A 16,593-nucleotide genomic window follows, 5' to 3' on the forward strand; every position below is an offset into this window, starting at 1 on the left:
GGCTGCCTCACTAAATATATTTAAGACGCGGGTTGATGGGTTTTTGATAGGCAAGGGGATTAAGGGGAGAAGGCAGGAATGTGGAACTGAGCCACTTCAGATCAGCCATGATCTTATTGAATGGCGGGGCAGACTCAAAGGGCTAGATGGCCTACTCCTGCTCCTATTTCTTGTGTTCTTATGTTCAGTAGCTGGGTGTGTGTGAGTGGGCCAGTGGCTGGGCTAGTGGGTGTGGGCTAGTGGGTGTGGGCCAGAGGATGGGTCACTGGGTGGGTATGTGATGGGCCAGTGGGTGGGTCAATGGGTGTGGGTCAGTGGGTGTGTGGGTGGGTCAGGGGTGTGTGGGTGGGTCAGTGGGTGTGTGTGGGTCAGGGATGTGTGGGTGGGTTGTAGGTGTGTGGATGGGTCACTGGGTTTGTGGGTGGGCAGTGGATGTGTGGGTGGGTCAGTGGGTGTGTGGGTGGGTCAGTGGGTGTGTGTGGGTCATTGGGTGTGTGGGTGGGCAGTGTGTGTGTGTAGGTGGGTCATTGGGTGTGTGGGTGGGTCAGTGGGTGTGGGTGGGTCATTGGGTGTGTGGGTGGGCAGTGTGTGTGTGTGGGTGGGTCAGTGGGTGTGTGGGTGGGTGGGTCAGTGGGTGTGTGGGTGGGTCAGTGGGTGTGTGGGTGGGTGGGTCGGGGGTGTGTGGGTGGGTCAGTGGGTGTGTGTGTGGGTCAGTAGGTGTGTGGGTGGGTCAGGGGGTGTGTGGGTGGGTGGGTCAGTGGGTGTGTGTGTGGGTGGGTCAGTGGGTGTGTGGGTGGGTCAGTGGGTGTGTGGGTGGGTGGGTCAGGGGGTGTGTGGGTGGGTGGGTCGGGGGTGTGTGGGTGGGTCAGTGGGTGTGTGTGTGGGTGGGTCAGTAGGTGTGTGGGTGGGTCAGGGGGTGTGTGGGTGGGTCAGTGGGTGTGTGGGTGGGTGGGTCAGGGGGTGTGTGTGTGGGTGGGTCAGTGGGTGTGTGTGTGGGTGGGTCAGTGGGTGTGTGGGTGGGTGGGTCAGTGGGTGTGTGGGTGGGTCAGTGGGTGTGTGGGTGGGTGGGTCAGGGGGTGTGTGTGTGGGTGGGTCAGTGGGTGTGTGGGTGGGTCAGTGGGTGTGTGTGTGGGTGGGTCAGTGGGTGTGTGTGTGGGTGGGTCAGTGGGTGTGTGGGTGGGTCAGTGGGTGTGTGGGTGGGTGGGTCAGTGGGTGTGTGGGTGGGTGGGTCAGTGGGTGTGTGTGTGGGTGGGTCAGTGGGTGTGTGTGTGGGTGGGTCAGTGTGTGTGTGGGTGGGTCAGTGGGTGTGTGGGTGGGTGGGTCGGGGGTGGGTGGTGCCCAATGAGAATGGTGACCTGTCCTGGCGGCAGGTCATCCATTTCTTTACTGGGTTTACATTGGTCGATGCAGCGAGCAGACACTCACTGGTGCTGTGTCTCAGGTGCTGTGGTGACCTTGCTGACTGGCCTTCTGCCCATCTAAGGGATAGTACATTCTGTTCTGCTCCATTTGGATTCCCTCTGAGAATCATAGGCTCTCTTCCTGGCTGACATTAGGTCCCTGGCTGCTGTCCCCCCCAGCTGGGTTTGGAACAAAACAAAGGGACAACTACCCCCATCCCTGCGTTCCCACTGTTGAAGTGGAAATTTTCCTGCTTCTTGACTATGATAGTAAGACTCAGCAAAAGTAATTCAGACAAAATAATTAATCTTTATTTACGAAGGACTGCATGCAGTATTGGCAATAACTTGAATTTGGAGAGCAGTCGTTACGACTTGCTAATTCTTTCTCAAGTCCACGCTTACATAAAGAATCAATTCAGTATTTATACATAATCATTATCAGTTAAGAACATAAGTACATATCAGTTTGCGTGACCAGAGCTTATTCAGGAATTCGATCAGTAGTAACATCATAAGCAATGTCATAAATCATGGTACAACCTGCTGACCACCTAGAACTCTTTGTCTCATCATTCATATCTTTATCTTGTCCTTTGATAGAACAGAAGAAGGTCGGTGACTCCTTCATCCCTGACTCTATCTTGTCTTACTCATACAGCCCTAGGTTATGCAGAGTCAGCCTTACCAGGTCTTGACCTTCTCCGGTCTTATTCATGTCTTAGGTTATGCGGAGTCAGTTTTCCTTATTTTGTACCAAATAGTTGACTAATTTTCTCATCATGTCATTACTTAATTCATACAACTTCATACCACCCACCCCCGCACCCCCCCGCCCCCACTTTCCTCCCCACCACGTTCCCCCCATCTGCATCTTCCCGCACCATGCCCCTCCCTCAATGTTCTCCCCCCGCATCCCCCATCCCTCATGCTAATTGATGAGTTGAAGTGATGCCTGAGTGAGTGAATCAGAGGCGGGCTGCACACAAGCTAAATGTGAATAGTTTTCTTCTAAATGGCTGAAGTTACAGTGACTTTTCTTGCCAACAATGCTGGTGAAATACACCCTGGTTTTCTTGCTGAAACCGACACTTTGCCAAAATATCGGGAGATATTTCTTATATCCCTTGTAACCGTCCCTTCCCATTATTACAAACTTGCCCGAGATAACCATCTGTTTCCAGTGTTTCAAACTCATGAACATATCAGATGCACTTGTTCCATTCACACAGTCAGTCTGTCCCTGTCTGAACTATTTCTTCTTCCTACAGTTTAACAGATAAAACCAGAATATTTCCCAGCAGAATTGATTTCATTTCGTGGATTTGCCTGATATTTTCATGGTAGCAACATTTTCCTGACACCTATTAATGTGGGATGGGATTGTTGACTGGTAGATCGGGGTCACAGGGGAGGGGGCTATAGGGATGAGGGCCATCACCACAGACAATGGGCAGTAGTCATGTTGGAGGAGACATTGTATCAACATACAGCCCAGTTAATCAGACGAGTGCCTTTCTTCTCTCTTGTCCAGGAGACATTTTTAGAAGATTTGAACTGCCTGGTGCATTCAGGCCAAGTACCTGGTCTGTTTGACGATGAAGAGTTGGACAACATTACTTTGGAACTGAAGAACCAAGACAGGGAAGGCAGCCTGCCTGAAAATAGGAAGGCACTGCGCCAGTTCTTTCTACAGGTGAGGCCTGCAGAGCACACTCTTCCCAAAGTCTACCATTCCCAGTCACCTACAGCTTCATCCCACACTGGGAACGTCAGAAAGAAAGTATGAGGGTGAAGACCACTGTGAAAAGAGGAATGTCGGGATTGGGAGCTGTTGTACAGACTGAGGGAGGAATGTTGGGATTGGGAGCTGCTGTACAGACTGAGGGAGGAATGTCGGGATTGGGAATTGCTGTACAGACTGAGGGAGGAATGTCGGGATTGGGAGCTGCTGTACAGACTAAGGGAGGAATGTCGGGATTGGGAATTGCTGTATGGACTGAGGGAGGAATATCGGGATTGGGAATTGCTGTACAGACTGAGGGAGGAATATCGGGATTGGGAATTGCTGTATGGACTGAGGGAGGAATATCGGGATTGGGAATTGCTGTACAGACTGAGGGAGGAATGTCGGGATTGGGAGCTGTTGTACAGGCTGAGGGAGGAATGTGGGGATTGGGAATTGCTGTACAGACTGAGGGAGGAATGTGGGGATTGGGAATTGCTGTACAGACTGAGGGAGGAATATCGGGATTGGGAATTGCTGTACAGGCTGAGGGAGGAATGTGGGGATTGGGAATTGCTGTACAGACTGAGGGAGGAATATCGGGATTGGGAATTGCTGTACAGACTGAGGGAGGAATGTGGGGATTGGGAATTGCTGTACAGACTGAGGGAGGAATGTCGGGATTGGGAGCTGCTGTACAGACTGAGGGAGGAATGTGGGGATTGGGAATTGCTGTACAGGCTGAGGGAGGAATGTGGGGATTGGGAGCTGCTGTGAGACTGAGGGAGGAATGTCGGGATTGGGAATTGCTGTACAGGCTGAGGGAGGAATGTGGGGATTGGGAATTGCTGTACAGACTGAGGGAGGAATATCGGGATTGGGAATTGCTGTACAGACTGAGGGAGGAATGTGGGGATTGGGAATTGCTGTACAGACTGAGGGAGGAATGTGGGGATTGGGAATTGCTGTACAGACTGAGGGAGGAATGTCGGGATTGGGAATTGCTGTACAGACTGAGGGAGGAATATCGGGATTGGGAATTGCTGTACAGACTGAGGGAGGAATGTCGGGATTGGGAATTGCTGTACAGGCTGAGGGAGGAATGTCGGGATTGGGAGCTGCTGTACAGACTGAGGGAGGAATGTCGGGATTGGGAATTGCTGTACAGACTGAGGGAGGAATGTGGGGATTGGGAATTGCTGTACAGACTGAGGGAGGAATGTCGGGATTGGGAGCTGCTGTACAGACTGAGGGAGGAATGTCGGGATTGGGAATTGCTGTACAGACTGAGGGAGGAATGTCGGGATTGGGAATTGCTGTACAGGCTGAGGGAGGAATGTCGGGATTGGGAGCTGCTGTACAGACTGAGGGAGGAATGTCGGGATTGGGAATTGCTGTACAGACTGAGGGAGGAATGTGGGGATTGGGAATTGCTGTACAGACTGAGGGAGGAATGTCGGGATTGGGAGCTGCTGTACAGACTGAGGGAGGAATGTCGGGATTGGGAATTGCTGTACAGACTGAGGGAGGAATGTCGGGATTGGGAGCTGCTGTACAGACTGAGGGAGGAATGTCGGGATTGGGAATTGCTGTACAGACTGAGGGAGGAATGTCGGGATTGGGAGCTGCTGTACAGGCTGAGGGAGGAATATCGGGATTGGGAGCTGCTGTACAGACTGAGGGAGGAATGTTGGGATTGGGAGCTGCTGTACAGACTGAGGGAGGAATGTGGGGATTGGGAATTGCTGTACAGACTGAGGGAGGAATGTCGGGATTGGGAATTGCTGTAAGACTTAGGGAGGAATGTGGGGATTGGGAATTGCTGTACAGACTGAGGGAGGAATGTCGGGATTGGGAATTGCTGTACAGACTGAGGGAGGAATATCGGGATTGGGAATTGCTGTATGGACTGAGGGAGCAATGTCGAGATTAGGAATTGCTGTACAGACTGAGGGAGGAATGTCGGGATTGGGAGCTGCTGTACAGACTGAGGGAGGAATGTTGGGATTGGGAGCTGCTGTACAGACTGAGGGAGGAATGTGGGGATTGGGAATTGCTGTACAGACTGAGGGAGGAATGTCGGGATTGGGAATTGCTGTAAGACTTAGGGAGGAATGTGGGGATTGGGAATTGCTGTACAGACTGAGGGAGGAATGTCGGGATTGGGAATTGCTGTACAGACTGAGGGAGGAATATCGGGATTGGGAATTGCTGTATGGACTGAGGGAGCAATGTCGAGATTAGGAATTGCTGTACAGACTGAGGGAGGAATGTCGGGATTGGGAATTGCTGTACAGACTGAGGGAGGAATGTTGGGATTGGGAGCTGCTGTACAGACTGAGGGAGGAATGTCGGGATTGGGAATTGCTGTATGGACTGAGGGAGGAATGTCGGGATTGGGAATTGCTGTACAGACTGAGGGAGGAATGTCGGGATTGGGAATTGCTGTACAGACTGAGGGAGGAATGTCGGGATTGGGAATTGCTGTACAGACTGAGGGAGGAATGTCGGGATTGGGAATTGCTGTATGGACTGAGGGAGGAATGTCGGGATTGGGAATTGCTGTATGGACTGAGGGAGGAATGTCGGGATTAGGAATTGCTGTACAGGCTGAGGGAGGAATGTCGGGATTGGGAATTGCTGTACAGGCTGAGGGAGGAATGTCGGGATTGGGAATTGCTGTACAGACTGAGGGAGGAATATCGGGATTGGGAATTGCTGTATGGACTGAGGGAGCAATGTCGGGATTGGGAATTGCTGTACAGACTGAGGGAGGAATGTCGGGATTGGGAATTGCTGTACAGACTGAGGGAGGAATGTCGGGATTGGGAGCTGCTGTACAGACTGAGGGAGGAATGTCGGGATTGGGAATTGCTGTACAGACTGAGGGAGGAATGTGGGGATTGGGAGCTGCTGTACAGGCTGAGGGAGGAATGTCGGGATTGGGAATTGCTGTACAGACTGAGGGAGGAATGTCGGGATTGGGAATTGCTGTACAGACTGAGGGAGGAATGTGGGGATTGGGAATTGTTGTACAGACTGAGGGAGGAATGTCGGGATTGGGAATTGCTGTACAGACTGAGGGAGGAATGTCGGGATTGGGAGCTGCTGTACAGACTGAGGGAGGAATGTCGGGATTGGGAATTGCTGTACAGACTGAGGGAGGAATGTCGGGATTGGGAATTGCTGTACAGACTGAGGGAGGAATATCGGGATTGGGAATTGCTGTACAGACTGAGGGAGGAATGTCGGGATTGGGAGCTGCTGTACAGACTGAGGGAGGAATGTGGGGATTGGGAATTGCTGTACAGACTGAGGGAGGAATGTGGGGATTGGGAGCTGCTGTACAGACTGAGGGAGGAATGTGGGGATTGGGAGCTGCTGTACAGACTGAGGGAGGAATGTCGGGATTGGGAATTGCTGTACAGACTGAGGGAGGAATGTGGGGATTGGGAGCTGCTGTACAGGCTGAGGGAGGAATGTGGGGATTGGGAGCTGCTGTACAGACTGAGGGAGGAATGTGGGGATTGGGAGCTGCTGTACAGACTGAGGGAGGAATGTCGGGATTGGGAATTGCTGTACAGACTGAGGGAGGAATGTCGGGATTGGGAGCTGCTGTACAGACTAAGGGAGGAATGTCGGGATTGGGAGCTGCTGTAAGACTTAGGGAGGAATGTTGGGATTGGGAGCTGCTGTACAGACACAGGCTGAGAAAGGACTTGGTGAGACTCTGGGCCTGTGTAAAGTTTTGCCTTCATTGCTTTAATCTTCTTCACAAATCCGTCTTGAATATCTCCTGCTCCTTCCCAATTGCTTCATGCTGACCTTCTCCCTTCATTGTGATTGAATTTGATTGAATTTTATGGATCCAATCACAGTCTATTTGACATGCTCAGATGTCACAACCAATGAAAGTTAGTCAGATTGCTGCTGATAACTTCACGGAGTAGAATCCCCACAGTGCAGAAAGAAGCCATTCAGCCCATCATCCGACCACAATCCCACCCAGAGCCTGTTCCCATTACCCCGCATATTTACCCTCTAATCTCCCTAACACCAAGCAGCAATTTAGCATGGCCAATGCACCTAACCCACTCATCTTTCTAATGTGGGAGGAAACCAGAGCACCCGGAGGAAACCCACACAGACATGGGGAGAATGTGCAAACTCCACACAGACAGTGACCCAAGGCTGGAATTGAACTCTGGTCCCTGATGTTGTGAGGCCTCAGTGCGAATCACTGTGCCACCATGCCACCCAGGGCTCACAAGACTTCAGATTTACTGACAGACTGAGTAACCTCCCTCTGTACGGGAACTACACCCACTGTAATTTGGGTGTTGCACAACACAGCAAAACTGTTCTAATCTTGATATTGGAAAAGCTGATCATTTGTATTATCATATCCCATTAATGGCTATTTTAGTGCCTTCCACTCTCAAATTGCCACCAATCATGTCCACAGATCTAGAAATGGGATAGCATAGCTTGTGTAGATGATGGTTAAGGGAGATGGGGAATCCAGAAGCAGGAAAGAGGACAGTGTGGGCCACCAGTTAGAACATAAGAATATAAGAACTTGGAGCAGGAGTAGGCCATTCGAGCCCTCGAGCCTGCTCCACCATTCAATAAGATCATGGCTGATCTTTTTGTGGACTCAGCTCCACTTACCCGCCCGCTCACCATAACCCTTAATTCCTTTACTGTTCAAAAATTTATCTATCCTTGTCTTAAAAACATTCAATGAGGGAGCCTCAACTACTTCACTGGGCAGTGAATTCCACAGATTCACAACCTTTGTGTGAAGGAGTTTCTCCTCAACTCAATCCTAAATCTCCTTCACCTTATTTTAAGGCTATTCCCCCTAGTTTTAGTTTCACCCGTCAGTGGAAACATCTTCCCTGCTTATCTCTATTATAAGAACATAAAAACATAAATAGGAGCAGGAGTAGGCCATCTAGCCCTTCGAGCCTGCCCCGCCATTCAATAAGATCATGGCTGATCTGTCGTGGCTCAGTTCCACATTCCCGCCCTCTCCCCATAATCCTTAATCCCCTCTCTTATCAAAAACCCATCAACCCGTGTCTTAAAAATATTGAGCGAGGCAGCCTCCACCACTTCAACGGGCAGAGAATTCCAGAGATTCACCACCCTTTGAGTGAAGAAGTTCCTCCTCAACTCCGTTCTAAACCGCCCCCCCCCTTTATCTTGAGGCTGTGGCCCCTAGTCCTACTGTCCTTTCTGAGTGGGAAGAGCCTCTCCACCTCTATCCTATCCATCCCATTCAACATCTTATACATCTCAATAAGATCTCCCCTCATTCTTCTAAACTCTAACGAGTACAAGCCTAGTTTATTCAGCCTCTCCTCATAGCTCAACCCCCTCAACTCCGGAATCAGCCTAGTAAACCTCCTCTGCACTCCCTCCAAGGCCAAAATATCCTTGTGTAAGTGCGGCGACCAAAACTGCACACAGTACTCCAGCTGCGGCCTCACCAATGCCCTATACAGCTGCAGCAAGACCTCCCTACTTTTATATTCAATCCCCCTCGCTATGAAGGCCAGCATCCCATTTGCCTTCCTGACCACCTGCTGCACCTGCAGGCTGGGTTTTTGCGACTCATGCACAAGGACCCCGAGGTCCCTCTGCACCGCCGCATGCTGCAGTTTTTCGCCACGTAAGTAATAGTCCTTCCTACCATTATTCCTACCAAAGTGGACAACCTTACATTTGCCAACATTAAATTCCATTTGCCAGTTCCTGGCCCATTCACCCAGCCTATCTAGATCCTTCTGCAGACTCTCCACACCCTCCACACAATTTGCTGTTCCACCAATCTCGGTGTCATCAGCAAATTTCGACACCATACACTCGGTTCCCTCCTCCAGATCATCTGTATAAATGGTGAATAGCTGAGGCCCCAGCACCGACCCCTGGGGCACTCCACTAGTCACCAACCACCAATCCGAATAGCACCCATTGACCCCCATTCTCTGCCTCCTATTTGACAGCCAATCCTCTATCCACGCTAACACCCTACCCCCAACTCCATGCCCCCTGACCCTCTGCAATAACCTCTTGTGAGGCACCTTGTCAAACGCCTTCTGAAAATCAAGAAAGACCACATCCACCGGCTCTCCTCTATCCACCGCCCTAGACACATCCTCATAGAACTCCAATAAATTCGTCAGACACGACTTCCCTTTAACGAAACCGTGCTGCGTCTGCTCTACCAAACAATTCTCCTCAAGATGCCTTGCTATTTTCTCCTTGATCACGGATTCTAACATTTTTCCTACAACAGACGTTAAACTAACCGGCCTATAATTCCCCGCCTTTAGCCTGGCACCCTTCTTAAACAACGGCGTAACATTAGCCATTTTCCAATCTTCCGGCACTTCCCCGGAATCCAGCGATGTTTGGAAAATAATCACCAAGGCATCCACTATCACCTCCGCCATTTCCATCAGAACCCTTGGATGCATTCCATCCGGTCCTGGGGACTTGTCCACAATCAGTCCCTCCAGTCTGTCGGGCACCGCCTCTCCAGTAACAATAGTGTCATTCAGGCCCTCCACTCCTACCATCTTTCCATCGCTAACACCCGGCAAATTATTCACATCCTCCTCCGTGAAGACCGAAACAAAAAAGTTATTCAGGGCCTCAGCCATTTCCCCATCCCCTACCACTAAGTCCCCCCTCTCATCCTCTAAGGGACCAAGGTTCACCCTAGCCAGCCTCCTCCTTTTTATGTATTTATAAAAACTCTTGCTATCCTTTTTTATATTAAGCGCTAGCCCAGCTTCATAGTTTATCCTACCCTTCTTTATCAATTTCTTTGTCATTCTTTATCTTATCTATTCCCTTCATAATCTTATGTGTTTCTGTAAGATCTCCGCTAATTCTTCTGAATTCCAGTGGGTATAACCCTAGTCTCCTCAGTCTCTCCTCATAAGCCAACCCTCTCAACTCTGGAATCGACCTAGTGAACCTCCTCTGCACCCCCTCCAGTGCCAGTATATCCTTTCTCAAGTAAGGAGACTAAAACTGTGCACAGTACTCCAGGTGTGGCCTCACCAGCACCTTATACACCTGCAACATAACCTCACTGTTTTTAAACTCCATCCCTCCAGCAATGAAGGACAAAATTCCATTTGCCTTCTTAATTACCTGCTGTACCTGCAAACCGACTCCTTGTGATTCCTGCACAAGGACACCCAGGTCCCTCTGCACAGCAGCATGCTGCAATTTTTTACCATTTAAATAATGCTGTTATTTCTACCAAAATGGATGACCTCACATTTACCAACATTGTGCTCCATCTGCCAGACCCTCACCCATTCACTTAGACTATCTATATCCCTTTGCAGACTTTCAGTGTCCTCTGCACACTTTGCTCTGCCACCCATCTTAGTGTCATCTGCGAATTTTGACACACTACACTTGGTCCCCAACTCCAAATCATCTGTGTAAATCATAAACAATTGCGGTTCCAACACTGATCCCTGAGGCACACCACTAGTCACTGATCGCCAGCCAGAAAAACACCCATTTACCCCCACTCTTTGCTTTCTGTTAGTTAACCAATCCTCTATCCATGCTAATACATTACCCGTGTATTCTTATTAAGCAGAGTCCCAGCTTCAGTCTCTGTGTGAGCCTTGTGAAGTGATCTTAGATAGGCCAGCCCTTCTACAGATCATGTTCAATAAGGCAGGAATCAATATGGTACAGATTATATCCAATCTGTTATTAGAGAGAGAGAGAGTGGAGTTTCTCCCCACTGTCTGATATAAGATAATCACAGAGCTTGGCATCATAGTTTTTTTATTGATCTGTGGGAGGTGGGTGTCGCTGGCTGGGCCAGCATTTATTGCCCATCCCTCGGAGGGCAGTTGAGAGTCAACCACATTAAAGAGGCTCTGAAGTCACATTTAGGCTCAAACAGGTAAGGATGGCAGATTTCCTTCCCTAAAGGACATTAGTGAACCAGATGGGTTTTTCCAACAATCAACAATGGCTTCACGGTCGTCAGTAGATTCTTAATTCCAGATTTTTAAAATTGAATTCAAAACTCACCATCTGCTATGGCAGGATTTGAACCTGGGTCCCCAGAATATCAGCTGAGTTTCTGGATTAATGGACTAAGCCATTGCTTCTAGTTATATTACTAGACTCCTTATCCAGATGTTTGTGTTGGTAATCAATAGACATGAGTTTGAATCCCATCATTGCAGCTGGGATGGAATTAAATAAATTTGGATTAATAGCTAATCTCTCAGTAGTGGTGACCATAGAATTACTAGATTGTCATAAAATCCCATCTGGTTCACTAATGTCCTTTAGGGAAGGAAATCTGCCGTCCTTACCCAATCTGGCCTACATGTGACTCCAGAGCCACAGCAATGTGGTTATCTTTTTACTGCCCTCTGAAATAGTCTAGCAAGCCACTATGTCATGAAAACTTGCTATGAAAATCAAAAACCACCTGGAATGCAGCTATTCAAAGCCACCACTCTCTCTCAAAAGCAATTAGGGAATCAATTCTGAACTTGATCTAGGTCCCCAAGATGGAAGGGTTTGACTTACCCAGTTCCCCATTTGAGTGAGCGGCCTTGCCCCCCTGATCTGATGCAGGATCTCAGTCCTGCTTTGTGAGAGTGAAAAATCAGTCACGTCTAGACTCAGTTTTAAGGAAAGTGTGGCCAGCTCAGAGTGATCCATCTTTCAGTGTGAGGGCGAGGTCAGGGTGATGGTGGAAATCCTACCCTGATGCTTTAGTGGGAGTGGGAGAAAGCACCACATGCTGTCAGCTCACTCCTACTATACAAGTGGAAGTTATTATTCAGTGAGTCGAGGTGCTGTGGAAACACATTCTTATGTTCAGCTCTTAGTAAAACCACATCCATTTCAGAAGCTGGAGGCTACGAGAGGACACAGATTTAAGGTGCGGGGAGGGAAGTTCAGAAGTGATGTTAGGGGTAAGTTTTTCACTCAGAGGGTGGTGAGTGAATGGAATCGGCTGCCGTCGGTGGTGGTGGAGGCGAACTCGCTGGGGTCTTTTAAAAGACTTCTGGATGAGTATATGGGGTTTAATGAGATTGAGGGTTATAGATAGGTCTGTAGGTTGGTAGGTGTTGATGTGATCGGCGCAACTCGTGGGCCGAAGGGCCTGTTTGTGCTGTAGTGTTCTATGTTCTATGTAACTGAGAGATTAGCAAAGCAGGGGGCTGGTGTACAGCACTGGCCATTGTAACCGCTGTGGTGCAGAGTAAGGGCCACACGACGCAGGAAACCAGTCGGGATCACTCTGGTTTGGCAGGGGTTTCCTCCAGAGCTACCTGCAGCCACGAGACTGCAAGCCTCTGGATAGCCTTTACCTGTAAATAAAGGTGATGTTGTTTTCCCTCAAGTGCTGAACAGGAATGATTAGATGCGGTTATTCATTTCCCTTGCAGCGTGTGCGAGACAGGCTGCATATTGCCCTGGCTATGAGCCCAGCTGGATCAATGTTCCGTCTGCGGTGTCGAATGAACCCCTCATTGGTTAACTGCTCCACTATGGACTGGTATGACAGGTGGTCAAAGACTGCCCTGCTCAGAGTGGCTAACACCTACTTCGCTCAAGGGGAATTTGAAGAGGTATGTGGTATTACTGTCTGTATTGCAGAGACCCACAATATCATTAGTATCTTTATTGAAAGAGAACTTCTTCAAATGCAGGATTTCCAGTAGCTGTGCACCATCAACTTTGACAGAATTGAAACTTTGCAACCTTTAGAAATCTACATAGAACTGTCCACATATGAAAATAGGCTTGGGGGAACCATATGTGATGACATTACTGGTAGGACCAGAAGCCATTGAGGCCCTCCCAGGAATTCAGAGGAAGAGGGGGGTGCCAGGGTGCCCCTAGGGCAGTGCCAGCCTGGCACTGGTAGCCAGGTACACTGACAGTGCCAGCCTGGCACCGTGACAGTGCCCACTGGTCACTCTGATACTGCCGATCGGGCGTGGGACTGCTACACAATCTGCAACAGCGATCAGGGAGGGGGTTGGTTTACGCACAGGGGAGTTTTGGCTCCGATCGCTCTGTGAAGGGATGGATGGATCAACCACGGAGCCCCGTGGTATCTAGGGGTTGCTGATTGGTCTGGACAGGAAGGATTATGTGGCGATCAGTCCAAGATCAGGAGATTGTTTCAGGGGCAGAGGGATTGGTCCGGGGGCAGGGCGATTGGTTTGGGCGGATGGGGTGGTGATCGGTCCAGTGGGGGGAGGGTGACAATCAGTCATGTAGTCCTGCAGTAAGGGCGGGGGGGGCAGAGTGGGGGTGATATTCAGCCAGCAGGGCATCTACAGCTGGGAGGGAGGCAGAGAATGACAGACCCTTGGGTTCACAGAACGTAGAAATCTGTGCATGTGCAATTGCGCCCTCAATCAGCTTTTGAGTGAGCTAGCAAAATTGGTTTAGCCTCATTTTTTTGCCAGAGTCAGGTAGGATTTGATTTTTTTTAAGTTGCCCCAAAAAACATGTGAATTTCTCCTGTTTTCATGCTTGTTTGGCACTCAGAAATTTCTGGTAAGATTGCCCTGAGGAGCTAAAAAAGACGTTGAATATTGCTTCAGAAAAAGAAGCATCAGAACAATCAGACAAAGTAATGCACTAACTGCAGAGTGAAATGGTCAATGCTGATTGAGAAAATAAACAAAGTGTAGCTGATTGTCCTCCAAGGTCAATTGGAAAGGAATAGAAAAAGCCTCAGAAACAGCAGCAACAGGGAGAAATGGAGGCAGCCTCTTGCAGCAGAATGCAAAAGCAATATGTCAAGGAGACTCTAAATTACGGCAGCATCCCAGAAGAAACTATTACACTTTCCCATGGAAACAGAAACCTATTGAATGAGTTTACATGCTGCACCGATTTCTCAGGTCAAAAATTGTTCTTCCGGGTAATTACAAGAGGCAAAATGAATTTAAGATTGTTACAAAGAGGAGGGTAATCTACTCAGAACTAACATTCAACCACTCAAAGATAAGTACCTGCCTTTCGTGATCTTTTCAAAAGTATGTGAGAAGTGGTACAATCTGCCGAAAACATCCTCAGCAGCACCAATCTCCCAGCTGCCTATTCCTCAGTCACATACTCCTTCACTGGGCAGAGAGAATGGACACAGAAATCCAGCTGGACTACAAGCAGATGGTCAGCACTCTCAACATATCTGTTCCCCAGGGCCTCAGGAGACTTTGGCTGTCTTGACAGGTTGCTGCAGACAATGCCTTCTCCTGGAACAAGATCTCCTTCCCATCGGAGCAAATGGGTTCATATTACCAGTGGCTGTTAAGGTGCCAGGAACTGGAGAGCCATTCATCTCCTCCGAACCCCTAGGGTCTCCCTCAGGTTGTGTACTCTCTACTCCTGCAAGTTGAGAACACTGTGAGGTGTGAGTGCTTGTAGACGCTCATGTGGACTTCAGATAATGGGTGCAAGAGGGCAGTGTGAGTGTTCACTATTTGGATGTGAATGTGAGATGCCAGTAGCGAGAGAAATGGAGCTGCAAAATGTTTGTCCTGAAGAGTGCTGGAAATGTCAGCATATGGAGCTTGACATCTAAAAGTGTTCTGCTACTCACCTGTCACGCCTTCCTGATGTCCTAGACACTCATGATGTATTGTCTTCAGGTTGGTAGCCCTGTTGCTGATGTCCTCTTTTTTTTTACAGGCCCTTCGGCCCTCGATGTTGTGCCAACCAGTGGAACCAATCTAATGACCCTCTAACCTAAACTATTCCAATGTTATCCATATGCCTATCCACTGACCATTTGAACGCCCTTAAAGTTGGCGAGTCCACAATTGCTGCAGGCAGGGCATTCTAAGACCTTACGACCCTCGGTCACTTCAATCCACATTTGCTTGGCTGGATATGCTGCCATCTTCCTCTTGTTCATAGAATCATAGAATACAACAGTGCAGAAGCAGGCCTTTCGGCCATCGAGTCTGCACTGACCCCAATCCCATCCAGGCCCTATACTCATAACTCCATGCGTTTACTCTGCTAATCCCCCTGACACTAAGGTGCAATTTAGCATGGTCAATCCACCTAACCCACACGTTTTTGGACTGTGGGAGGAAACCAGAGCACCCAGAGGAAACCCATGCAGACATGGGGAGAATGTAGAATGTGCAGACTCCACACAGACGATGACCTGAGGCCAGAATCGAATCTGGGTCCTTGGCGCTGTGAGACAGCAGTGCTAACCACTGTGCCTCCCCACTGTGCAGCTGCTCTTAGGAGAACTCAGCTCTCTGCAGCTCCTCAGATGCTGTTGCAGGTCCTGGGGACCTCTCCATTTTTCTGGTTGCTGCAGTCTCAAAAACCTAAATGCCAGTGAGCCCTTATAACCCATGTCATTGTTGATCCTTTTAATCTGAAATCCTTTCTTTGACAGAGTTGTTGCGTCATTGCGCTGCCCTTTGCTTGTTAGGGAAAGCTGAAAGCAGGATGATAATGCTGTAGTTCAGGGAAAGAACCTCAGCAACATCGATTCCAGCAAATTTCCTGCTTTCAACCTTTACTCTTCTTTCTTCTCTTAACTCTCGCTCCCCAGGTGCTGCCTGACCTGTTGAATATTTCCAGCATTGTATCTTTTTATTTCAGATTTCCAGCACCTGTAGTACTTTATTGATGTACCAGTGCTTTTTGTTACAGCCATTGAAGGAGAGTGTGGCCAAGACTTCTGTGGATATCCACAACAGTGTGTCGTTAGCTGCACAGCAGTTCTGGCAGAAAATGAGAAGATACTATTATGTCACTCCCATCAAGTACTTAGGGCTGATACATGGCTTCTCTGACTTGCTCAAGAAAAAGAGGATAGACATTATGAACTCCAGGTAAAGGTGCACTTTGACATGATTTCATCAGCATGTACAGGCATTGACACTCAGTAACCTGACCTGAGCAGCTGTCAGAAGTGCTCAGATAACCTGAGTAACAGAATAATAGTGTTGTGCTGGAGATTAAATCACGAGAGTTTTGTGTGAGGAAAACCGTCTCTTGTATTTTTTATTCCAATTATCATCTTTCATTGTTTGAATCTTTGAATGTATTTAAAGTTATGAAGGGAGTTCTGTTGGTGTTGGGCAATAGTGTTCCTCTCTTTCACTCTTCTGTTCTTTCTCCAGAAACCGCTTTGCTAATGGTCTGCTGAAACTCTCGGAGGCCAGCTCCATGGTTGGAGTGATGCAGGAAGAATTGGTGCCACTGGGACCACAGATCGAACAGAAAACCAAGGTACCACGAAATTAACAGCCAGCAGCTTTTCATTCTTATAAATAGAGGCATTGTGTTGAAGGATCATGCCTTAAATGTCATCTCTGTTTCTGTCCACTCACACTGCCAGACCTGCTGAGTTTATCCAGCATTTTTGTTTTTATTTCACATTTGTGGCAGCCACCGTATTTTGCTTTG

General features: G+C 48.8%; 1 protein-coding gene across 1 annotated transcript in view; it reads left to right on the top strand.

Moving 5' to 3' along the window:
- Positions 1-16,593, top strand: part of LOC145337798 (dynein axonemal heavy chain 6-like) — a 785,492-nt gene that overhangs the window by 535,074 nt on the left and 233,825 nt on the right. Inside the window, exons 52-55 of the mRNA XM_080182651.1 lie at positions 2,935-3,096; positions 12,585-12,767; positions 15,835-16,016; positions 16,308-16,416. Of these exons, the coding sequence (XP_080038777.1) occupies positions 2,935-3,096; positions 12,585-12,767; positions 15,835-16,016; positions 16,308-16,416 (636 nt within the window). The remainder of the gene's footprint in view (positions 1-2,934; positions 3,097-12,584; positions 12,768-15,834; positions 16,017-16,307; positions 16,417-16,593) is intronic.

The sequence above is a fragment of the Carcharhinus amblyrhynchos genome, unplaced genomic scaffold, assembly GCF_965287045.1.
Source record: "Carcharhinus amblyrhynchos unplaced genomic scaffold, sCarAmb.v2.hapA scaffold_76, whole genome shotgun sequence".
Lineage (NCBI taxonomy): Eukaryota > Metazoa > Chordata > Chondrichthyes > Carcharhiniformes > Carcharhinidae > Carcharhinus > Carcharhinus amblyrhynchos.